Below are 27,100 nucleotides of genomic sequence, written 5' to 3'. Positions count from 1 at the left end.
AAGTTGTTTGTTTGTTCCATCAATTTAAAAAAAAGGACAAAGTGGCTCCAGGAATCATTATTTTGCATAACAGCTGTAATATTTTAAATACACTGCATCTTGTTTATCATGCTGTTTACTGAAAAACTAGTTGTCAATTTAAAATAAGAACATGGTTGTCATGTAACTCAAGAAGAAATCAAGATTTATTTATTGTTTTAAATTATATTAGCTGTTTAGCTATACAGTGACATACAGCACTTGAGAATGTCTGGCACAGAGCTGCTCATTTTTATGTTCGCTTCTCAACTCCTGCAAAAATTTTGTCTTTATTACTGAAGCTCTCAGTTAAAAACTGGAGAGCTGATTGGGTTAACACTTTGTATCATGAGCTCTGATGATGGTAGACAGGCTAGAACATCAGAAAATCAACATGGATCTTGATATCACAACCTATCTATCTGTAACGAATAAGTTAAATGAGAACAAGGGAGAAAAAGCATCTGCTTTTGCCCTCTCAGTATATGGGAGATTGTAGGCTTAGTCTCTAAAATTTTCACGAAATAGAAGATGATGCAAGGATGGATCTCAAGAGGAAGTGATGCAGGTTTGCTTTCCCCACCCCTTTATTTGAAGTTCCAGGAATGTATGACATGAAGCCTTTAATTTAAAAAAAAAAAAACATCCAGGCAGCTCTTCCTTTGTGCCATTCCAGCAAGCGTGGAAGCGAAAGGAAACTGAGGAAAGAGGTAGCAGGGGATGAGAGGATGTGGGTATGAACACACACAGATTCTGGAACAGGTCAGACCGGGCACAACCATAACTCGGCAAGATATTGCAGTGATCCCCAAGGGAAACATGCCAGTGAGAATGTCAGTGGAGTTAAGAAGATGAAACAGCCCTGCAAAAACAGGGAGGTAGTTAACAACATGGAAGGGGAACTTCCTGTTCCTCAAGCCATAGGGAAACCTGGAGTGAAGAGCAGTCACTGTCTGAGAAAGCTGTCATATCTCACATGCATCTGTTAATTCAAAGAACTTACTGGAAAGAAAGTGCTGTGATGCAGGCCCAAAATCTCGGTGTGCCTCCTGTAACTGTTTAAGGCGATCCTCTACGGACACCTACACATAAACACACATGCACAAAATTTACATTGCATTTACTTGGTAACACCAGAGCCACGATAATAAAAACACTTGCTTACATTCATTTTTAGTTAAATTCATCTGTGTGTCATAGCATTTATTAAACATCCAGCTATTCAAGGCTACTTTTTTTCATTTGCCCGATGAAAGTCATGTTCATATCTTGCAGAGTTCTTGTGTAAGTACTGCAGATCAGTAACAAACAATAGTAGTTTCATGGTGACTACAGCCAACCGCTGGAGTTTCTGACCTCCTCTCAACTCTTCTGTTGTCCAGTCTCAGTTTGATTGCATTGATCTCACAGCTACCTTTCCGGCACAGAACCATTTTGGAAGATACCACTTCACTGGCTGACATGACTGCCCCTGGTTTATTAATTGAAACTGCACTAGCACACCCAGCAGCAGTCTGGCTGCTTAGTTAACTCAATTTGAGGGGGGTGGGGGGAAGAAACCCACTACCAAATTACATTAGGAAAGGGAAGGACTGATATGACACATTAATAGTTTTGCCTCTCAGGAGTGACTGATTCAAAACTACTAGCCCAGAAGCTGATGCCCAGGTTTTGAAAATTCAGTCCCACTACCCTCAGCTAGAGAGGCAACAGATCCTCCATCCTTCCCCCCATTCTTTCAGACACTTAGTATCACCTTTAGAAACCAGGTAAAGAAATAAATAGCAGCTGACTCACAATAAGTATTTCCTAGGGAAAAAAAAAGTGAGAAAGTGCAAAAATTGATAAATGAACTTTAACTGATGTAAGAAACTTCATTAATCCATTCACTGTGAAACTCTGCATGAGTTATAACTGTAATCAAGCACATTGATTTACCTTTCTCAGACCATTTAAGCACAATAATCATAACTAAGCAATTCGAATCTCTCTCACAGCATACCCTCTTCTGTTGTATAATGCTAAATGTGCTCTTGCTCACATCTTGTTATAGCTCTACTAATACTTAAGTCACTTTAAGTGAAATTCTCTGCAGAAACTGAACATTCAAAACAACAATAAAACAGCTTTAACAGGAGCTGGAAACACAACAGAAGTATGTACACCAGTTTTCAGTAACAATGATTTATGCAGTAAAAATACTGCTAAAAGACATACAAAAAAGCATGCAGCAATAGTTCCCACTAGTCTCCAGAGATTAATGTGGTCTCCTGAGTGAATAAACTGCTGAGACAGCTTGAAAGGAAAAGCTTTTGGTCAAGCCATAGAAGGAAAGACAGCTCCCTTTGTTGCTTTTGTACCACTAAAGTAACACCTTAAAGACAGAAATAATGAACAAATGGTGATAATGCCTCTTTTAAGAGAACAGGACCGAGAAGCACCCCTTCCTTCCCACCTACTGTACATATTCAGAAGAATACCTGTAAAAGTTTCCACCGCATATTAAGATCATCCAGTTGACGAGACATCTTTAATGATGGATAAAGGTCAAGCGGAGACAGCTGACTGGACAAATCATTCACTGTTTTAACTTTCAGGTTGATGGGAGCAATTTCTTCTCTAAAAGCCTAAAAGAGTAAGAAGCATACATTTATGTTGAACAGACATCTGAGCAGCACAAAACCCACTGTAAACTCAACACGGTGCTGACTTGCCTAATGTGGCAGCTTATGTTAAACAACTGTATGCAACTTGGTTCTCCAGCAAAGTTCACTCACTTCAATATTCTTATTAACTCTTTCATATTCATCTTTAGAGAAAAACAGTATGAAATTTAGCCAAATACCCATATCCAAACTGCGTCCTTAAAACCATTTAAATAAGGTTTTTAGTGGTGCCATATGGCTTTAGAGCTTTTCTTTCCAAAAAGAAATATGCAATGCCCTATCAGGAGCTTTAGCAGTATACAGCCTCAAGTGCTCTTAAGAAAAAAAAGTGTTCAGTAACTACAGTTTTCCAGTATTAAGCAGCTGACAAAAATTCAATTTAAAAACTATTATTGAATTAGCAAAGCATGAAAGAATGTATCTTCTAAGGAAAAGGAGTACAATGTTTTACCTGATTAGAACTGTACAGTAGAACTACTACAATGATTAAAAAGAAGAAAAAGGTTTATTGAATCAAATGGAACTAAATACAGTATTAAGACAAAATTGATGCAAGTTTTAGTTACAGTTGAAAAGATGCATCAAATGTCTTTCTTGCTGTGAGCAGTTAATTGTTCAATCCTATAAATGGCTTGCTTCAAAATCACAAAACAAGCCAAAACAACTGGAAAAAAGATTTTCTTTGGACATTTCAATTATTTACCTCCCTTCAAAATCTCTCTCATCAGGCCCAGGAACAGAAGGCACATACTGGCAAGAAAGAAGCGTTTGGCTTCTGGACAGCCAGCAAGCAGCTATTACTTCAGCAGATGTTTCAGTTTTTCCACAGCCATGAAAATCTAAAAGACTTTGCTTTACTCTTATTTACAGAAAAATCCATCAAGATACGACAAATCGCTTCTTAACATGAGAACAAAGGCTGTTCAGCATCAGCATCTTAGTGCTTGCTTTAGTACCTATATTAAAATATAAGAGGGGGGAGGAGGAGATGCATTACTCAAAACAGCAGCAGTCTGGATATAAATCAGCTTTGACTGCCTTTGTTTTAAAGATTTTGGTTCCATTAAACCTGAAAGCAACAACAAAATTTGGAGAATGAGGATGCTTACATTGATAAATGTGAAATAATGCAGCCCTCATATGAGGCCACAGGCTGTGTACACATAGAGAGAATATTTGTGGAGAACTGGTTGCAGCCCATGGCCCTTCATTCTTCTAACACCAGCGTCCCATGCTGAAGACATGGATGGCCAGGTACATGATCCCAGGGTCCTCTGATGTTTTACCATATTCATTCTTGACCTTAAAAACTGATAAGTGGTGTTTGTGAAACAGAAGCTTGGTGATGACTGCAAGATTTGCCTGAAAAGATTCCCTCTACCTACACGTGCATACCCACATGTTTTCCTGCGATCCCTGATATTCAGCCACTCCCCCAAGCACTGCGCTGTTTCCAGTCAGCTTTCCTGGACAACGTTAGTTATCAGAAGGTATTCCTTCTTTGGGGAGCGATACATTACTGGGTCCCTATCCAACCCATGCAGCTAAGCAGGGGACAACTACTATCTATCATGAGCACCCGTGCCTTGGGGTGGCCTGGAACCGTGGCTGCAAGAACTGGTATGCCCGTGAGAACATTATATGGTATGTGTTCTTCACTTTGAAATAATCCTGAAGAGAAGCCAGGCTAAAGTAAAAGCAAATACAAATTTTCACTCATACAAGCTTAAATAGACAATAGACGTGTGAAGTTTGTGAAAGTTAAGGAACAGAAATTAAAAGTATATATACTTCTGTATGACTGAAAGAGCTATAAATGTTTTTCTAAGAAGAAAGCTATATATGATGGCCAAACAGATCTGACAGCTTACCACTACAAAAAGGAGGGAAGCCTACCGTCAACTGCCGGGATGATAACTGACTCGGTTCACTTATACTTCACTGCTTGGGCAAAGCTCCAAACACACCCATGGCCTAACTATGGATTAGACAGTATTTCTAGGAGGAAAATATTTACATCCTAGAACACAATATTCTTCATTTAATGAATGTTATATTCCATACACATCTGTAGCTTGCTGATCACATGTGCTTATGCAATCACAGCTGACAGTGAATGTGGCACAGTAGTGGACTTTCTTTGAGACCTCAGATCTAGTCTTTAAAGAGCACTTTAAACTATACGTGAGAATTTAGGTATACAGTGTATATCTATCTCATGTGATTAGGGGTAGTAGAATGGAGGGGTCTGACTCTCAGGCTAAATATTTCCCAGGAGTTCACACTTACTGTAGTTTTCTCGATGTGATCTGGTAATGAATCTATGAGCAAGTCTCCCACAGGTTTCCAGCCATTCCTCACATTTTCAGCCTCCTTCAGGTCAGCATCAAGGTCATCCATGGCACACTGCAAGTCTTTCAGTTTTTCTAATGCTTTGTCCACTTGCTTCTGCCAGATACTGGCACTGGCATTTAGGTTCTCCCATTTCTCTTTCACCTCTGATGACTGCTTACGCATAGCTTTTGCAATCCTCATGGCTTTCTCCTCAGGGGTCAACTCTGCAGAGGGAAAGAAGTTACACTGTTTATTTCTTCTCTTACTCATGTCTAGTTAAACAGGCAGCGCTCCTGAGGTACACACTCAAGACGGTCAGTAAGCCCCGAGTCAACCGATAATTTATTTCAGCAGGTAAAAGGTAGAAGAAAGTCCACCTGGCCATAATTAAAATAAATCTTAATCAGTCCTGATGACAAAATAAAGTTCGATCAGAAGACAGGAAACTGTTCCTGATTTCCCCATGTTATGATATCTGCAAAGTAAAGGCAGCTTACTGATGATTTATTTTTGGAGGCCCAGGGGGAGGAAATAAAAGATCATTCTTCCCTACTGGAAACTGCAATAGGGAATCTGGGGACCATTTCATGTAGAAAAAACAAGAATGGTGCTTTGTTCCTAGATCACTTGCCACCACCTTCCACCCTACCCCCAGGATGTCTCTTCTTTTCCTATTTGCTAGCAAAACCCAATGTGTGCTGAGTACAATGTGGTGAGCAGTTCTGCAGCTCTACATCCATTTTTCTGTGTTAATATCAAAGTCCTAAAACGCCATTTTAAATAGGTTTTGCAAATCTAAAACTGTTCAATTAACCTGTTGACTGAAAAAGAGCCAAGCTTATGGCGCACTATTTTTCACAAATTTCAGGCTTACGTGTCTAAATCCCACACAACCCAGCAATCATGGAAATCCCATTCATGTTAGCAAAGACCAGCCGCCACTGAATAAGCAAAGCCAAAGTGGGCACACACACACAGCCTCAGGGTGTAGTCACAGGAGACAATACTGATTATTTCAGTAAATTGCTTATATTTAAATTGCCAGTCCCTGCTGAGTCAGCAAGACATCAGACAGAACTCCACACTACAGACACGCTTCAGCCCTCTTTGACAACAAGCACCAAGTCGGTCGGTGGTTTATCTCTTCTCCGCAACAGATGATTTCTGCAATCCAGTCAGGTGGTCTATCAATAAGAGAACATACCGTCTTTCTTGGGTCTTCAGTTTGAGACTGATCAAGACCCAGACAGTCAGAAAGCTAAAAAGAAAACCCTAACACATCCCCAGCAGGTCCTGCTGTCTGCTGCTCAGAGTGACCTTGCTGAAAAAAGTCATGGGTAGCTTCCTTCACCAGGGAAGAGTTGCTTCAGTAATGACAAAACCAGTCTCAGACGATTCCCCTTCTACACAACAGCCATGCGGTTTCTGCAGGCAGAGGAGCAAGCAGAGGAAACTTGATACAATGCAGAAACCAGAGAACAAAAGAAAGGGGAGAGACATGGCATACACCAAAACTAAGCCAACTGGCTGCCTACTATTCACTCCCATATAAAAACCCTTAGAAAAGGTTTATCACAGTACTCTTGTGATTAAAATTCAAGTGTTGTCTATGAATAAATTATACACAATAATGCAAAGATGAAAGCACCATTTTTGTCAGAAGTCAAATGAGACATGCAATCTTCCATTTACTGATACATTGTCTTTAAAATCATTATAACTTGAATAAGCTTGGAGCTGCTAACTTGGGGAAGGAAGGTGAGGGGGTAACATACAAAAAATGGGGGAAGAGGAAGCTTTTTGCTTTTCTAAGGCTATATAAATGTCAAAGTAAATGCACTGTTGTGGTTGCAAAAGTTCTCTTACTATGCCTGTGGTGATGTAACTATTGTTCATAGGACCCAATACGGAGAAGCACACTGCAAGTAATTAAGACAAAATAAATCCTTAGAATATATTCAATTTGTAGATGAAAAATGCAGGCACGTTCTTCCCAGATGTAAAAGTAACAGGAAGTTGTCTGGATCAAAACCAGAGTTTCTGCCAATCAATTCCATGTATTTATTTAAGTTTTTTCAAATCTTGCTAGTCTTTATTAGTCTTGATACATGCTAGACTACAAATACCAGAAAAGTATTCGGCAACACAATCCAGACACCATGAGAGAAAAAAAAAACCCAACAACCTCCCCCCCCCCCAAAAAAAACCCCAAACAACAACCCCCAATTTCAGTTGGTGGTGTAGGGGGAGAGGATGTTGCCAAAGGAGCAAGTGTTGCCCAAAAGCACAAGGCAACTTGCTAAGAAGTGGTTACGTAGGAGAAGAAAGTACCACCAATGGTAACCAAGGGAGAATGGGAGGCAAGGACAATCAACAAGAGCCAACATCACCAAAGGAAGGGAGACAAATACCTAGGCTGTAGGTTTTTGAGCACGTTTTGACTTCTAGAATTAGAAAAGCTCTTTTAAAAAACAGAGCCATTTGAAGAAAGAGTGGAGCTGAGAGGGACAAAAGACATTTTGAGCTTAACAAGGTACTTCAGTGACTTGCTGGGTATCATACGCTATCATGTGAGAGCACTTCCCATGTGCACTCTGTCTATGAAGGCAGAGGCTAGCCAGGCTTAGGGATACCACAATGGTAAGAGGGTATTTCAGAAGAGGAATTTGGGGAGGAACAGCTGTGACAAAAACCTGCAATACTTAACGGAACGCAAAGAGATATAAATTATATATGTAGCTCTGGGATATAGAGACACGGCAGTAACCCACAATTTGCAATACTGACAGACCAGATAAAGACAAACACCAAAGGCTGTGATAAATCGTACCTTGTCTGGAATTCCAGCAAGTCACAGTAGAATAAACCACATCATAGGACAACACAGTTCTGGGATGATCTTTACCCCAAGCTTTGCAACAGATTTTAGAAAAAGGAAAAGAAATAAAGCTTAAGTTCTAAGCAAAAAAAAAAAAACCGAAAAACCTTTGAGATAAAAACTGTGGTTTTAAAAAAAAACAATAGCTACAAGAATGGCTTGCTTAAAGATATCAAAGAAGTTGTTACTGGAAGTAGTTCTGGAATTATTCACCATTAAGAATAATAATATACCATTGATGAATGAATGAGAATCCACTACAGTCCAGTGACAAAGGGACTGTGAACCATCTAGAAGCCAAGCTCAATTGCAGCATGCAGAAGTTGTACCTAGTGGCAGAGTTCAGTATCACAGGATACCTCATAGGTTGAGATACCTTATGATATCCTATGATACAACTATAGGCTGAGGACAACCAGGCCTCAGGAGTAAAAGCTGCAGGGCTTCAAATGATGATTAAGAGAGCACCTAGAGTTGGAACACTCTACACGAGGAAAGGGAATACTGAGCTTTGTTGAGAGGGGACAGAAAATTGCAGACCCAGTGGAGGAAGCCTCCTTTGTTGGCATCTTGAACATGTGAACACAGGAGACATTATACCCAGAAACTGGACTAAGTAGAAGTTACATATATGCAAAGCTGCAATCTGCCATTTTTATCCAACATCATGTGCTTTCATCATCCTTTACCTGTTATCAGAGCCAAAACCTACCAATTCTGCATAAAAGAGTAGAAAGTTGGAAGGACTTAACAGTTCTAAACTAGATTATTAGCAGGTTGTTTAAAATGATCAGTCACTTGACAAGGAACATGCTGAAAGCTCCAGCAGGAGCTGAAAATCTTGCAAAACTTTTGGGTTGTCTGCAAAGGTACTGACACAACAGATTTAATGAGCGTTTCTCACTCCAGTAGAAGCAGTAAGAAAAAAAGCGGCTGTAGCAATACATGGGAACAGAAAAGGGGAACATCAGCCTGACTTTATTTGTCTGGCCAGCTAAAACAAGGCAGCTTTACTCGTGACAAACTAGTCATATATTTTGGGAGGGAAAAAGGTTCCAGATTGACTGAGGTGATACAAGTATCCCAACTGAACTGAAAACTGAAACATCTTTTAAGACCATTTGTCAAATCAGTGTCACTGTGCAAGGGTATCAGCTGCATATTTTATTTGAAAAATATTAATTCATTGCAAGACTGCTTTATTTTACAAAAGCCTTGGAATTGCTTGTAAACTTGCCCTAAAAAGACATTTACTAGGGAAATAAAGCAAAACACACATTTTTTGAGCTATAAAACCATTCAGCATTTATTCATTTAAGAGAGAAATACAACTTGTATAGCTTCATGTTTTCTATCATGAAAACCCAACTTATTAATAAGCAACATATTACTTTTTTTTCAAGCAGGTAACACATTCTCCAAGATATTGGTTGCATAGCATAAAATAATGTCTTAACAGTGAGAGTTTTCTTCTACAAGTTTGGAATTCGTTTCACCAGTCTGTCATTACACGCACTGGCAGACAACAGTACCTTTTTGCTGTGGAAAAACACTACACAGTGGTTGTTGCTTTTTTTGTCCCCATTTAATATAAAGTCTTCTCAATGATCAGTTTCCCCAACCCCCCCCCTTGTTTGGGCTTTTTTTATGGTATTTATTACATTATCTCCCCTTCAGCAGCTGCTCAGAAAGTAAGAAAAGCCTATATTCACTGGACCATCTGTTTACCAGAGAGGAAAGATATAAACTGACCTTGCAGTCAGGGAGAAAGAGCAGGAAAAAAAGTCTCCTTCTGTAGTGGAAAAAACTTGATTTTAATAAGCATTTTTTGTCACAAACAAAGCAATGAAAGCACCAACAGCTTTTCTGTATCTGCAGCAGAGACAGAGTGCCATGGAAGGAAAACGTTCAAGTCTGAACTTTACAGCATATAGCTTCCTTACATACTTATGTATATGGAGAATACTTACCCAGAAATTTATCAGTGAAGAAAATTCAAGAATTTACTTTAGATCTCTTAAACTGTTCCTGGCTCTAGTAGTTTTGATTCTAAGCATTTGTGCTTGATACTCATTATGTGGACTTGAACTAGTGATGTCTTTCCATCTTGCCAAAATTACATTAATTTTCTTTCAGTTTTGTTATATTCTTAATAAAATATACTAGAACCGGAGTTGATTTCATGCCCCCTCCCTCTCCCATTACATCAAATATCGTCTCTTCCTTTGTTCATTCTTTGCAGCAAAAAACTGCGTGACACAGCACTATAATCATTATGAACACTTTCAAAGCATTTGAACAGACACAATGGCACATTGTCAAACTCCTAAGCAGAAGAACCAAAAGCACTGCTATCGCTGCGTGATGTAGTCTTTAGCATCGCTCCACCGAAAGCATTCTCTAGGTTTCTAACAATCTGGACAGAAAAGTTAGTTCTGACAGGATGCGAATAGCAAGCTTAAAGAATAAGCAGCAAGTGGTTAATGTGGAAATGTAGCAATTAGTCAGACTCCAAGGACCCAACCATGCAAGCATAACCCAGTATATCACCTTTTTCTCCTATTCAGATATCTACTGCATACATAGTTAAAACAAAGAAAAAGCACAGTCATTTTCATTTTAGCCCATTTAGGTTTTCTTCTATCGAAACAGAAAGTTCTTTAAACCAGAGAAATATAATTAAATAAAGAGTGAATGAGGAAAGTCTCTGCAGGATAAAAGACAAATTACCTTCGGTCTGCAGAAGACAGAATTGCAAAAAGCAGAGAAAATGAAAGCTGTTAATCTCACGTATGATGAATCCTTCTGGAAAGGGCCGGGAGTATGGGCTCCAGATAAAGACAAATGAGAACAACGCTAGCAAATATACATATCCCTTAATAATGGTTGTTGGTATTTCCCAGTGGGTGCTGGTAGGGAGGACACAGAAGGACGAAACAAAGAGAAAATAGCTTCTAGGAAAAAAGAGATAATAAAGTTGTCCCAAAGCATCTATCTCCAGAAAACTAAAGATTACAGCAAGCCTGACAACCATGCATTTATCCAGCGTAACCAGTGTAATTTGTCAATATAATCAAAACACATGTAATACTTTTCACTAAAAACAAGCCACCATTTTGTAATAAACAGTATGATCCAAAGCAAGTTCACAATACTTTTGCACAGTGGAAGCCCAAAGTTTGTGTTGCTTCAGGAACATAAAACAGGTATGAATTCAGTTTTAGTCTGCTTCTGCCACAAAACCAGAAAAATCCAAATATCACAGTACTGTTAAAAGCATCACCAAGCGACTGTGCCTTCTTCCAATTCCTGTTAAAGGGAGAGTACTAATGGAGAGAAGGCTATCACCATTGTATCCCAGTTACTGTAGGCAAGCAATGAATTAATCCTATGTTTCTTTCCAAAGCTCTGAGACTGCAGACTGTAACAGGCCTTTTATTTCTTCCAAAGATCAATAAAGATTTTTTTCTGGCACAGCACATATGGCAGGTAGCTCCTCAGCAAGGCTGCAGGAGACAGATATACATCCCCTAACAGCATTTCAAAACAAACCAAAGGCATCTATTTTATTCCAAAACAATACAAAACCAGAAAACAAAGACAAGTCAGACAGCACAAAAGATAGGGCTCCCTGACTTGATGGTGTCCTATAACAACAACACAGGACTCTAAAACATCCACGTTCTGAACTTTATAGAACCTTCTAAGCAAGTTTCCTCAGGCCATTTTCTCCTCTATACACTTTACTTTTTGTTTAATATTCTGCAATTTCCAATCTGATTTCTTGAGGCTCATTTACACTGTGTTTAAACTATATTTCTTCTAGAGAGTAAGACAGGAATTTTCTTTCAAACAAGGTCCTAACCTTTGACATCCATCAGTCATCCACATTGCTAGTAGCGTAACTTAGAAGTCTCTCGCAGACAAAGCTTCACTGGTTTCTGGAGTGTTTAAAACAAGGCAACAGTTAAAGTTTAAGAACATGGTTCCCACCTGGGAAGAATCCTGTATTTCACCTAAAACTGGGCCATAACATAGCATACAGGTCAAGAACGAATAGAACTCTTCTTATATCCTGAGGTCCTCATGGTTAAAAAAACCCCAATAATAAAATTAACCACAATGGCCTCAGGGCAGCCTGTTTCCAATACTCAGCTGTTAAAAATGCAGGCTTAAAACTCCTCTAAGTTTGCACTCCACACCACTCAGCAAACAGAAACAACCTCCTTGAACTTCACTAATATGACTCCAAACAGGCAACCACGTAGGCTCTACAGGAAGAATTTCAAGGCTGTACCCAGGTGGACTAAACTTGTAGGGTGACTAAGAGATCTATCTGAAAAGGAGAGAGAGACTTAGTTTGAGATTCTCTCATGGGCAACTGCACATTTATCTAATCTTATAAAGAAACTCTCAAAAGTCACTAGCGAATGAGCTCCAACTAAAACAGAGGCAGCAATGTTCAAAATAGTGTAAGTAGTTTCCGGGCATGACTCCGCTGACCTCCAGTGGGCCATGCCCTCTTCACTCTCCTAAGCACTTCTAATTTTCACACTCTGAGACTTCATACTCAGCCCAGCTGCATAGCAGAGAACAAAAAACCTATTCCAGTGGTGCGTGATAGCTAGTGGATAGGCACAAGTGGTTGGGAACAGAAATTCTGCCTGCTATATACATTAGAAAACAGTAAATTGCCTTTTTCCAGTGACATCTTCCTTGCTAAGAGGAAAACTTATGGCAGAGAATTTATCTGAATGTGTTCAGCGGTAGGAAGCAAAGTAGTTCAGTTTTTACTTACGTCTGAAACAGATGAGTACGTTGTGGGTCTACAAGTTTAAATGAAGTATATACATGTAATTCACTGATACCTATTAATATATTTCTCTTGTATCACAGATGTGGTTTATGGGGTTTTCTACACTTCCAATTAAGAGGAGATAATAGATGGTAAATACTTAATTTTAAATTATGTGTTTATCACAACCTTTGCTACCAAATAAACAGCTTTCAAAGCTAGGAATCTCATTGCTGTAAGAAAACTGGAAGACACTGAAGACCTTCGACAATACTGCAGACTCCTGGAAACATTCACTATTGCAGCGAGAATCACTGTAGTGGCCTGTGGCAATCTACTAGGATGTTAGTGTATGCTATCTTCTAAAAAAATTATGTCCACTCCCTCACTGCATTAGTGGAATTTTAAGGACGTAATTTCAGCAAAACTGTATCATTGGCTTGTAGCACCCTGGGTACACAAAGTATTATTTCTGCTTTCCTTTGTGTCTCCCATGGCCTGTAACCTTACTAAGAAGCCAACTGTAACTATGGATAGAGAATTATAATTAACATATTTAGATCTAAGTTTCCTGCTATACCATGGGCAAGTGACAACAAAGCCAAAAAAGTGACAATTTCCAGTTTCCTTATCCTGTCCATTTATAAAATTCAGCAGCTGGCCTGCTGGTTTATCAATCAGCTCCACTCAGATGCTGAAGCAGCTCAAAGGCAAGAAGGGTGTGAAGCTTGCTTTTTTGTGATGGGGCCTCCCTACGGAAACAGGGCAAAACAAAATCAGAAGAAAAGACAGATGGGAGATCAAATTAACTTAGAAGGAAGTCTCCTGGAAGCTGAAGAACCGTGTTTGAATCTGCCAGTTACAGTAGAAGGCCAACATGGGAAGCATAGGGCCAAGATAGGAAAGAAGAAACCAAGGCTTGCTCATAACCTGATTTTATATTCTAGTGATGTTTTTGAAATCAACAAGAACATTACAGACAATAACAGGTTATCATAAGGCATCCTATAATAAATATTCTCTTTGGATGGAACAATGAATGTATGTATGCACAGGTCCTTAAAATAGGTCTCAGTCAACCAAGTTCAAAACTGATTCTTATCAGTTTTCTCCTAAATCTCCCTCATTCCTTGTCCTTGCAACTCTGTCCTCCCTGACATGAAAACATTGCGGGGGAGGGAAGAAGTGGATGATGAGGGAGAGGTTGAAGAAAATGGAAAGTGATTTTACAATCTTTATTCTCTTTGGATTAGCTAAAATCCATCCTAAACACCCCTGCCATTACACAAGGTAAGAACTAACCTCAAAAAACAGCGACTTTCCAATTAATGCAATTACGACATTTAAAAAAAGGTTTTGCTATTTATATTATAGAAGCAGCCAAAACCATGTTCAAACCATGACTGTACAGTGCTGTGTACTGCTCATCAATACTTTTTTAAAGACAGTCAGCTTACAATCCAAAACTACACTCCTTCCGCTTTAGCAACATGAAGTGTAATTCACTGAAGTTAATGAGTTAACTTTAATCTACTGCAGACAATACCAGTGGTCAAGAGACTGACAGAAAATAAAGAAAATAAACATTTTTAAAAGCAAACATAAGCCCCACACCCATAGCCTTCACTGAAAATGGTTACTCAGAAGAAAAATTGTGTGTGTCTGGACGTCTTCAAATCCAGAGACGCAGCTTTCTGGAGATTGGTGGCATTACTTGTCAGAAGAAATTTAGCAGACTCAGTCCTGGGTGAAATGTAACAGCTTATGATATAATAGTGATCAGAGCAGATGATTGAAGACACCTTTTGGCCTGAAAGTCTATTAATCTACAGAAAGTGCACCACGGCTCCGTGCGGGGTGCAGGTGCCCACTGCTGGCAGGGGGGGCTGCTCGGGGCCTCTGTGGGGAGAGGCCGGGGCTGCGCCGTGTGGGGAGAGCTGGCTCCGGCCGACCCACCGCGGGGCACAGCTGAGGCCCTCAGCCACGCCGGTGGCACCTCAGGGAAAGTGCCTTCAAGAAACAGCAGAAAACACTGAAGAGGGGGGAACAAAAAGGAGAAGCAGCAGAGGGAGCGCCAAGGTCAGAGGAAGAGGCGCAGCCGCCCCATGGCGGGGCAGATATTCCCCAGGGAGAGCCCACGCTGGGGCAGAGGAAAGATACGAGAAGAAAGAAGCAGCAGAGAGAAACTGCTAGGCTGACTGTGGACCCACCACCTTCCCACCCTCTCACACCACTCGTTGCCCTGTTGAAGAGGCTGAGCATGACCTGCAGTCATAAAAAGGTGTGAAGGAGACCGGAATGAAGGAGTCAAGTTGAGCCTGGGAAAGCAGGGGAGGAAAGCTGTGGTTTTAATGTTTGTCTTTTTGTTTCCTACTACCAAATCAGTAATTAAATATTTATTTTAAATGGCAATAAATAGTTTATTTTCCCCCAGCTAAATCTGTTTGGCCAATAACAGTAGTTTGTAAGGGATCTGCATCTGTCCCCATCTTGACCCATGGGCTTTCTCACTCCTGGTCTTCCTGTCTTCTGCCTCCACCCCACTGAGGTGAAGGAAACGAGTGAGCGGGTGGGTGGGAGTTTGGCTGGTAGCCAAGACTAACCCACCACGTGCGCAAAAAAAGAAAGTCTATGGAACTACTGAGTGTGAAGAAGGAAGAGGAAAATAAGTTCAACGCACATCTGTGAAGCTTCCCAGTCTGAGCATATTCGATCAGTTTTCAAATATGATAACTGGACAAGAGACACTCACACGTCACTTGCAGACCACCTGCCTGGCCATTATTGTTATGCAGTTTGCCATTGTCATCAAATTCCCTGCTACTCTCTTACCACTGCCATCTGTACAGCACAATATAGTAGTAGCAATAACAACAGCAGCAACAATAGGTTGCATAACAAGAATTTACGATTCAGCTCATCATCTGAAGTTTGGTCTTGCACTTTCAGTCAACACTGACTAGATCACTGAAATTAACCCCTGCTAGAAAATGAACATTTTATCCATTGGCATAATTTGTGCTAGGTGGTTCTATGGCTTTTGAGAGGACAATCTGTGACTTCAAACTTTTGTGTGAAAGAACGAGCAAATATAAAGCAAGCATTCCTTATTTTTCAACTGCAAGGTTGCTTGTGATTTAGACTGACTAAAACATTAGGGATGCAATATATCAAATAAGTTTGAGAGTAAAGACCAACAGAATGTTTTCAGGAATCAGGAGTTCAAAAAGGAAGCAGTAAGATACATCACAGCAGCTAAGGTACCAGAACTAATCACAGGGAAAAATGGTTCACTGGCTTTAATCACCAGCTATTTAAACTTTCTCACAAAATTGAATTAGGGAATATGAAACCGCATAAAAATTTGCACAGAAATAGCACAAAGTATGGATGCAGGAAAGATTAGTTGTTTCCACTGAACAAACTGAAAACATTTGCTATGGAGATGTATAGGAAGATGTACGGGAAGAAAAAAACCTAACTCCCAATACAAGCACCTATACTGTAATTCTGTAAATTATACAGAACAGTAAATTATTCACACCTTACAACAACTGCTATTTCTGTAAAAGCAGATTGCTACCTTTTCCAAGAACAATTCTTATGTAATTAAAAGTAAGATTTTTATAATGTTCTATCTTATATTGGAAACATAATTCTAGGACTTAATTACACAGATATTTAGTAATTTTTTCTATTTGGTGGGGTGGGGGGGGGAATTATTACCTCCTTCTTGGTCTCTGATATAGACAAATACCTCAACAAATACTATGCAAATATCATTTCTAGGATAGCTGTGGCTTATTCCTTAGTAATAATTCAACTAACATTCAAATCCTTAAGATTCTGTAAGGACTGCCTTCCTAAAGCTGATTCCTTTTACTTCTAATGAGATAAAGTGCCAAATACATTTGTTTCTATTTGTGGAGTAAAATTTTGCAATAATAAAATATCCACATTTGAACATGCATCCTTGAACTACTATTCTGACATTAAGGTGCATATGTTATTGTGTTAAGAAAAAAAAAACAACAAAAAAACGAACAGAACTGATGACTTCAGTGTTCTGAATCAAAAATTAGAAAAGGAAATAGAGATTCTTCTACCTCTTCCATTAAAATGTGAGTACTTGCAAAGCAGAGCGTTAATACTTTGAGGCTAAATCATTGAAATAAAAGCAGTCAAGATGTGGTTTGGAAAATTCTGAAGTCTACCCAAGTAATTGGGATATAAAACATGTACTAGAGACATGCAAGCCCTTTTTCTTTCTTTTTGACCATTCCTGGAAGAGAGTATTTTCTGACCTGTTTTTGAATGCAAGCTCCTTCTTGGCTCCTCAGGCCCCTCAATTGGTTGGTCAGCAAGGAAAACTCGTGCCTGGTCCACAGCATTGAGAATGGTTTGCTCTTTGTCCTTCAGTTCACGCCTCAGTGCCTTTTGGGAAGGGAAAGAAGAATGCCATTTGTAACTTCATCTTGCGAACAACAGATACTATACCATTTTCCCTGTTTTAACTCTCTGACCAGACCTGTCTAGTGAGTAAGAGCCAACATGTCATTCAGACTGCAAGATAAAATGTAAATTTTACAAAACAGAAATTGCAAGAAATGAATTAAAGCTAGAAGGGTAATCTTTATGAATTGACTTGAAGAATTGAACACAAGAGAGATGATGACGGTAGGTTTTAAAAACATTCACCTAACAGAAACAGAAACTGCTACAATCAACTTCTAAAAAAGTAAAATTAAAGGGTTTATTGCTGCTAACAGGACTGCTAATATATAGTAGGTTACTACAACAGACAACTTTTTCTTTTTTGGTAAATGGAATAACAGAAAATTGCACCTACTGAAACATCAGAAGATAATTTCACAACTGCTAAAAAGAATTGCAAAAGTACTTTACATTCCTTAGAAAATGCTGCCTCTTATTTGTGTCTCCTATTTATTAATATTTTTAAAACTTAGAAGATATGTAACCAGACCTTTTATGATGAGAATACATTCTGAAAAAACATTCTTCAAATTAGCCAAAAATATTGAGCCTTATTATGCAGAAACAATTGAGCCTTATAGACAGGAAAAAGAAGAAAAAAAATAAAAATCTTTCTTTAAGATGTTTTCATGCTGATGGAAATGAATTTCAGGATATTTTGTTCTCCAGCAATTATGACTTATTTAAAGGGTAAGTGTAACCACCATTCAAAAAAAAAAAAAAAAGGCATTCATAAGTAGTCAGCTGTAACGTTTCTTATAAAGCATTTTCTTCCATTCAGTTTTATAGCTATAAATCTGTCCCACCTAGAAGGAAACTGCTTTGCATGTTTTATTTGTATTATTTCCTACCAACAGAAACACAAAAGAAGATGCTTTAAATATTATTAAAATGCTACGCTTAGTTTTCCAACATATTTTTTAGCTCCAATTACAAAATCAAGGCTTATTTTGCTGACACAAGCTGCTCAGCCCCCCTTCCAGCTCAAGAAAAGCAGTTAGTCAGTGTTCACAAAATTACATAACAAAACAAGTACTTTCCACTACAGAAAATAGTGAAAAACAGTTACCATGAAAGTCTCACAAATGCTACCTTACCCTTCTCATTAGTAAGTCTCTTGGTACCACAAACAAAAAAACCACCTACCTCTTGACTTTAGCTTAGAAGGAGACAGGATGTTATTTTTCCTTCCTTCTCCCCCACTTTATTCCCTTATCCTCCTCATCTTCCCAAATCCTTCCATGCCTTCTCACTTTACTTCTGCTCCAAATTAAATAAAACCTCGAAACCCAACAAAAACTAATCACTGAAAATAAGCTAACCCCCATTACATTTAGGAACTTGCATTATAGTCCTATCTTCAGTAACCATTGTCTTTACATAAAAAACTCTTCAGAACAGTGTTCTCTCTACATGCTTTTGCATAGCAACAACAATAAGAATAAGCCCTATTCTTTGTAGACTTCAGTATATATACTATGTTTAACAAGAAACAAAAATTGTAATTTAAAAACCAAGCCCTACTTTGTAAAAAAATCAATAAATAATATTTTTTTTTACAGAAACTGAAGTACTGTGAAAGCAACATTCCTGAAGAATCCCTTCAACTCAGCACAGTATGTATCAACATTTTAATTTCACATAACACACATTAGAATGAGACTCTTCTCAGTGCAGGAATTTGTTTCAGGAAAGAAGGAAGACAGGAAGCTATTATCATTACTGTGCAATTAAGACTCAAAAATTACCCATTTAAAAAGCTTTTTGTTAGTAGAGCCTGTGTGGATGCACCTTTAAAATACAATCTTAACTTTTAATTTCAAAGACGTGTGTGATTACTTCAGCGTGAAGTAGGAAATCTTTCTAGAATTACTCTTTTTTCCTCCATGCAATTTCACAAATATTTCCAAAGCATACAAGAAAAAGGAGGCTATGACAGATTTTGAGCCTACTAAGAAATTTCAGCAGTTAGAAAAAAAATCTAGAGATGGATCTCTTGTGCTGTGTCTCTCCTATTTACCTTCACATATTGTGTACATAATTTTCTCCTGATCACCCTCAATAAAACTTCAATCAAGTTTGACCTAAGATATCTTGGATTTAATCTCTGTCCCCCTCCACCATCCCTGCCACTGAGGCTGTTCAAACCGAAGTTGACAACAAGAAGATTTTCAGACTTTGGCCCATATAGCTCATCAACTCCAAGTGATCCATGGCATTCCTTATTAATATACCTTGACAAAGAAATCTTTTTGCATGAAAGAAACCTTGCACATGAAATAATAATATTGAAAGAATTTGGTAGTAGAGTATCTTAAGCACACCACAGACTTCTTACATTATGGTTTATACATTTTTTTCTTATGCCACAGAAGCAAAAATAATTTTTGGAACAGCCACTCAAACTTGAGTAACTTTATTCCTTGTTTCTTAGCAATACTATATCTCCCTGTCTCTTTCTGCCAGTAAACAAGAACAGCAATGAGAGTACACGATGCAAGAATAACCAAATATATCGATAATACCCTCTTGTCCTTCCAGGCAAACCTCTCTGCAACAGAACAAAAAAGAAACCCACTTATAAATCTAATCTTGAGCTCAAATATCACCTGTCTTGAGCGGACTGAAGAAAGATTTCATTGGAAAAAATCACATCTACAAGAACACTACAGAGTAAAAGTAAATCATAAAAAGCCCAGCAAGGAACATAAAAGCTGCAATACTGAATTTGATTATTATATTAAAGACTTTTATATAAAAGAAGTGCAATCATGTATTTTGGTATTTTATTTAGTTTTGCAAAAGATACCTCCCCAATGGCTACTCTGAATGGATGCACCTCTTTCAGTAGAGAATTATACTACTGTGTCACTTCATTCCCCCTTGTTTGTCATTACGGACCAAAATAATTAAAGCATTTGTACAGCTTTGAGCGTAGCACAAGTTTTGGTAGAGGGAGAATTCTTTCCCTGTAGCTAGGTATACTTTACAGGGAGCAAATTAGGAGAAAAGTAATAGTAAAGTTTTGGTATAGATTAAAAAAATAAGTGAAGGTATGGCAAAAGACTTAAGGGAGTCACTGAAGCTGTCCGCTAACAAGGTAAACACATGGATGCAAATATTTTTTTGAGTCCTGTTGGGTAGGCAGATGTGAACACAAAATGAAAATGTGAACGCTGAGCACACAGATAGCACAATTATTTCTTCCCACGTGATGCTCCTTTATATTTATAAAAGTACAATGGCATTTTAAAGTTATATTGGTCACACAAAAAGGGGCTGTATGCAACTTTGGCAGTAATTCATGCCACCATATTTCATACTACAATTCTAAATTGTACAATTACTGTTTACTTTAGGTAATGGTTTAAAATGCAAGCTTCGCTCCCCTCTTTAATCTGACAGGTGACAGACTACCAAATCCAATGTCTATGCTTCCAACAGTTTTATTGCATTTGCAAATTCATTCTTATTTCCTGCATAAACATTGATTTTTAAAGATTCCTGGAGAAACCAACACTAATTTTAGACATTCTTGATTCTTATAAAAGATGGGGGGGGGAAACTGGAAACCTAAAATCTGGTGTGCTGATGCAGTGTCAACATAAACAGTTTTCAGAGCTGACCTCAAATAATACTAGCCAAGAGTAATTAAAAAAAAAATCCTCCTTTGAGACCTGAAAGAATTCTTGCAGTGGTAGATGGACAGGGGCTCACAAAACTACACTCTTGAAATGTTTTATGCAACATCACACAAAGCAACAACTACAAACAGCATCACAGCATTCATTTTGCAGGTATGAGGGACATCCTTCAAGTTACTTGACTACAGCATAGTAACCCAGGACCCCACTAACACAATCCTCCTCTTGGGAAGAGAATAAAGAAGTGTTAGCTCCCTGATTTACAACAATTAGCCAATGTTTTACTCTCCATTTTGATTTGTTCCTCTTTCCATAACTGTGAAACATATGTTTTTCCCATTATAACTTTGGAAATTATATACCTTTTATTCTGTTATACCAAGATAATCTAACCTGTTTGCCCTCTCTTCATTAGAGATGCTTATGATTTCTAATATAAAAACTAACTCTTCTTACAAGCTAGTATTTTTAAACTTACTGTCTGAATTTATAGACAATGAATTTGCCTAAACCAAGGCCTTCTAAAATTTCTTTTGGGAATGCTTTGTAGCTGAAGCCTTTTCCACTCTTGAAAACTATAGAAAGCTAGAAAAACTTTTGCTATTCATGAATTTTTACGCTGTTTAGCATGTCCTGTAAGAACCTATTTCCTTCAATTGCATTTTAAAATTATTTTTCGAGCATAGTAAGTGGGCTTCCAAAATTATGCACTGTTTTTACAGCCTCCTTTTTCCTCTTTGGAATTGTACAGGCTTGTATGGAATAATTCGAGGAGCAGATCGGCTTAATAGTTCCAACAGATGAAGGCAACACTAATTTCAAAGAAAACACATGGGATGTTTCTTAAAAACAGAACATATTTAAATCAGGTCTCATTATGCACTCTTTCAAGGAAGTAAAGACGCACATTATTGTAACTCATATCAGTTTATCACATTGTAGCTTTATGTGCCAATCAGCAGCTCCTGTATCATTTAATTACTTAGTCATCTTTATTCTGCAACCCGTGCTTGAAAAACTCCTGTTACTTTCATACACTAAAATGAAATGGAAAAAAATCATCTGTGGCATATAATACGACAGGGAGAATAAGTAGGATGATTGAGAAAACTTGAAGAATGAGAAAATGAATTGTTTATAAAGATCACTAAGTTCAAGGTTGTGACCGAGTCTCTGCCAGCTGTCTGCATCATTAAAGAATCAACTAGAAAGAAAATAAGCATAGCATGTTTAAAAGCTGCTCCTTCACGACAGACACTATTTAATACAACACGTATACATAAAATTTCAAAAGTAAGTATATTGGTCTCTGGACTTTTTTTTTTTTTTTTAAATAGAAGAATCTAAACAGAACTTTAAGTTTTGAAGGTTTATCCCACATCATTTGCAAGAGACTTCTCAAAAAGGACCAAAGAGAAGTGAGTGGCAAAGGCTGCACTTTTCTAAATTGTCTCTCAGCTTACCGTTTACCATTTATTGTTGTAGTGTCAATACAATGTCCAAATATGTTGGCAGCTACTAGGGTTCAATGTGAGAGCAGACCTGGAAGTCACATCCATAGCAAATTCCTTTTTTGCCTGCATGCACAGGAAAACTAAACTGACAGAAATATCAGAGCATAGATGTGGGCAAAAGAGAGCATTAGACTATGCATACCAGTGACCTTTACCAGAGGCCAATAAACGTTAGCTTACTTAAGACTTTCCCTTTGATTTATCAAAAAAGATGCTTCAGGCCAGAAATAAGGGTATTTCTTCACTGAGACTATTTGTCCCTTGCTAATTTCCCTTCTCACTCTGGTCTACGCATGAGCGCATGTGCTCATGACTGTTCACCGAAAATATCACCCACCTCTGTATATGCATTAATAGATATACATTACATGAAATACGCATCTGTAATTCTCAAAATGCTTCACAGTAGTACAGCCAAAGAGAGGATGGAAAGTATGCTTTATCGTCTATTGTTCAGACTTACAGATATTAAATATAAGGCTGTTACTAAGGTTTTAAAAACTAATAAACTGACAACCTCAAACTGCATCTACGTATTTATGTGGCGATGCCTTAATTAAGAAAGGGTAACTGACTTCTTTCTGAACTCGTTAAAGTAGTGCAAAAATGGTAAGGCTATTTTATTCATTTTCTTCTAACAGCATTTTAGAATCAGAAAAAGACATTTTGAAGCCTGTTTGGAAAGTTTTCACTTACAATAACCTTGCAGAGACTTTGAACGGACTCCTTTGTGCACTAGAACAGAATCCAATACTACACTGTAATACCAGAGGTAAGCTTAATTTTCATACAGATTGTATCAAAAAAGACATTAAAAAGCTACTCTTGAATTAAAGGGTACAAGGCTACACTTCTTCAAAATTAAAATAAAAATTGTTTTTCACACAGTTAATGATTTTCCAAGAAAGAACCTCTCTAGTCTTTTCTGAAGGAAGAATTGCTGCAAATCCTGCATTCCCTGGAGATGCTACAGGATCTAAATCCAACTAGGGATGAAGGGAGACACTGCTTAATTGAGCAAAGGTTACAAAAAACGAGGCATAATGATGGTCATTTATATGTCTTCCAGCACCAATAATCTTATGTAACTGGATTTTGTATGTCCTAGCCCACTGAAATGAGACTTTGTTATTTGAATTTCTAGGTCAATGATAACCAAGCCTTGGTTGCCCTGAGAAGTTTGGAGGGCTTGACAAAGCATAGTCTTAAGAGTTGGAAAGCGTGGAATGCTTGCAGCTAATTTTTTTTTTTTTTTAAATATGATTTAGAACTTACTATATTGGGAAAAAAACAACCACTGTGCATCTCTGAGCTGTTGCCAAAGACATTATCTTCAAAACAGTTTTTCTAAAAATATACAATTATTGTTCTTTACAAAAAAGTAATCTGGAAAGATAGATATCTGAGTGTGTTAACACAAATTCCCCACTGAATGAACTACTGAAATCCTCAGAATTACAGCCATTCTGGATTTCCCCAAAAAGATTAGTGGAACCCTGCTGCGATGGGTTTACTACACACTTAGCACACACCCACTGAACTTACTTTGTTGGGTCTTTTCCCCTTCTTCAGGAAAGCCATTTTTTTGAATATTCAACTCTCACTTTGCATTTCACTGTACCAAGAGAGGGATATTCTCTCTATGGCTAAGCTTTCTCTCTTATCAATGACAATATTGACCAGGACTGTTAAAGGGACAGCAATCTGTTTTGCTTTTATGTGCTCTAGTTTCTCATTAGAAAAAAAATAAATAAAAGTATCATATAAACAAAACAGAACAAAGCCTGCTAGAATACAACACTTCTTTTGCTCATCCAGACAGTTACTAAGATAACTGAGCATGTTTTGGTCTAAGGCCATTGTAATGTGACAGCTAAAAAAAGGGCATGAGAATCACTAAATTTGATGGCTTGAATAAAACTACACAAAAGAAGTAGATTAAAACAGGCTTGTTTTACATTGCTATGCACAGGAAAAAAAAAAAATATTTTTAACAGTGCTTTTAGAAAGAAATACCTGTTTAACATACCTGATCAGAATTTAATATAAGAATTCATACAGGTTGCACCCCCAGAGACAGCAAAAATGCCTGAGTCAGTGCAGAGTCTGACAGAGAGGCAGAGGGGGAACCTCTTGAAGCTTTCCACTCTGAGTGATGGAAAAAAGTATTTACTTTTACACAACAGCAGTAATCATCCTGCTAGCAGTGGAACCAATTTTCAAATGCCAGACTGCTTGTAAATAGACATTCAGTTTTACATCAAAGGACTACAGTGTGCTTTTGGTGAAGGAAAATTAATCCCACCAAACTTTACTATGGAAACATGACAACCACCCTGTATCAACAACCTTGAAAGAATAGACCTTTTTTTTTTTTTTTAACCTACTCTGAGGAAATTCATGACTTGGTTTGCAGGGCACAAAAAGAAATGAACATGCAACTTCTGGTTTGGATTTTCCTGGATAAGAAGATTACACAGTTCATACTAAAAGGATTAACCACCAAGTTGTGATGTTAACACACATGCTTGTGTTTAACAATTACAGATGATCAAACCCTCCATTTGAGATCAGATCCAAATAACAGTACTTCAAAAATGAAATACCCTTGAACACTAGGTCAAGGTTCAAAACAAACTGGAGAAGGAAATGCCATCTCCATATCATCTGTGCAGTCCACAGAAATATTTTGGGTGTTTTTTTTTTTTAAGATGCACGTACATACAGCTGTAAAATAGTTCACTGTGTTCCAATGAATTATAAAACAGTAATATGCTCAATGAAACCACTTGAGTCCTACAGCTGCCATTCTGCAGACACATTTGAGGTTGGACAGGCAGCAAGTGCTCTGCATCACTGATAAAAGATCAGGTCGTGTAGTACTGATGTGCTCCTTACTTCAACAAAGGCATGTCTAAGCACCAATCCATAGACCAGAGAAACTGAACAGCAATTTGAAACTTCCCATTTTATTCTTGACTTCATTACTGGTTTTAGAAATACTACTGACGAGATATATTCCCATAAGAACCCAACAACTTAAAAATGAACAGTTTAACAAATAATGCATTTCCAGTCATTTCTTTCAGGCATTCAGGTATTGCTTTGTCATTGACTAATATAAGCAGACTAGAAAGATGACAGCCTGCGATGTAGCAATGACTTCACAATTACTTTGTAATTCATATATTTTTACAGTTAGCTCAAAGGACAGAACCAGATCTAAAGCAAAATCAATTTATGCCACCTCTCCTGTCTCAATCACTTGAGTAGGACACAGACTCTACTTTAATAAAGGCTTCTCCTTTACAAGTGACTAGGTGGCAAAAGTCATTTAAAAATCTGACATAAGATACAAAGGCGTTAAAAAGCTCTACCTTCTAATGACTATTAGACTTTTAACATTAGTGTGTGATCTAGAAACTCTAGACGACACTTAAAAAAAATCCCCAAAACATAAAGCTAATCAAATGGAAACTGTATATGCAGGAAACCCCAATAGTCTCCTCATTCCTCCATCTTCAAAGCAGCTGCTTCTTTTTAGGAAAATTTGTTGGCTTCCATTGCTACCACAATATTTATTATAAAAATACAAAAGTGGCAACCTTGTACTATCTGTGAACTGCACTGAATATTTAATTAAAATCTTCTTTTAAAGAAAAAAAGGTTCACCAACCATGATGCTGTAGATATGTATGCCAAAAGAAATGATGAGAGCCCTTCTGCCATTTTATGTGCAATATGTGAAAAACATCTATTGTCCTATCGGTGCAAAGGACTTGTTTAATGTTGAATACTGGCAGCATACATAAACTGAAGGCATCTTCTTATATAGAAGAAAACAAAAGTGGTTTGATGGTATCTGTGGAATTAGCATGAAAATGAATAGTCAGTAATTTTTAGGGCAATTCTCCAAGTATATGGAATTAGAATAAACTCCACTATCTATGCAACTCTGGGAAAAACACATCATGGATTTTCATGAAGAACCCAGCTTCAAGTTCTTGAAGACACAGTCTCTGAGGATTCTGTAATCCAACAGAAGTATCATGGGCATTCATGTACGTCTCCAATCAACAGAAGGTGGGAAGAAAAGTAGCCCTCTCTACTTGCCCCATTTTCTTTTGCCTGCCTCTCCCAACCTTTGCTGCTGGTTCCTGTCAGAAACAAGACAACAGCTTATATGAAACTTAGGGACAAACCAGAACCTTTAGTCTAACATATACAAGAACTGGTGTCCAGACAAAGGGGACTGACACTAAGAAATCAGCAAAGATGCAATGCCATTTTAAATTGTCTGTCAACCCCCCCCCCCCCCAAACAATCCCACAGGAAAACATCACTTTACAATGCCAAATAAAGCATTGCAGTGAGTCTATTTCAAAAGCATTTAAAGAGATAATACTCTCTAAAAATCACCCTTCAAGACAAGGCAATACATCATCAAAATAAGGATCCTTCCATTTCAGATGAAACTGTTTCATAGAGCTATCTACAGAACAGAAGTTACATTTCTTCCTCAGTCTTCATCAAAGTTTTATCTCCTTTGAAGAAGCAAAGGAAATTTGTGTCCTCAGTGCTAAGTCTAATTAGCTTCAAACTGTGAAACTGTGCGATGCAGTACATAGCATATAACAGTATAGCTTTGGACAAGTTTTACAACTCAGTTACATAAACCCCAACAAATGAGGTTATGTGGAAACACTGTCAGAGTGTCAAATTCGCATCTCTTCTTTATGGGTAGCAACTGGTATAAC

General features: G+C 37.9%; 1 protein-coding gene across 4 annotated transcripts in view; it reads right to left on the bottom strand.

The window, feature by feature from the left end:
• Positions 1-27,100, bottom strand: part of UTRN (utrophin) — a 386,688-nt gene that overhangs the window by 83,265 nt on the left and 276,323 nt on the right. For all 4 annotated transcript variants that reach the window (XM_069786921.1, XM_069786920.1, XM_069786922.1 and 1 more), the window contains 4 exons: positions 16,996-17,125; positions 4,974-5,242; positions 2,499-2,645; positions 1,022-1,100 (listed from right to left, as the gene is read on the bottom strand). In XM_069786921.1, coding sequence (XP_069643022.1) covers positions 1,022-1,100; positions 2,499-2,645; positions 4,974-5,242; positions 16,996-17,125 — 625 coding nt within the window. The remainder of the gene's footprint in view (positions 1-1,021; positions 1,101-2,498; positions 2,646-4,973; positions 5,243-16,995; positions 17,126-27,100) is intronic.

The sequence above is a fragment of the Haliaeetus albicilla genome, chromosome 7, assembly GCF_947461875.1.
Source record: "Haliaeetus albicilla chromosome 7, bHalAlb1.1, whole genome shotgun sequence".
Taxonomy (NCBI): domain Eukaryota; kingdom Metazoa; phylum Chordata; class Aves; order Accipitriformes; family Accipitridae; genus Haliaeetus; species Haliaeetus albicilla.
Note: the sequence above shows the minus strand (reverse complement) of the source record. Positions and strands in the feature narration are given on the sequence as shown.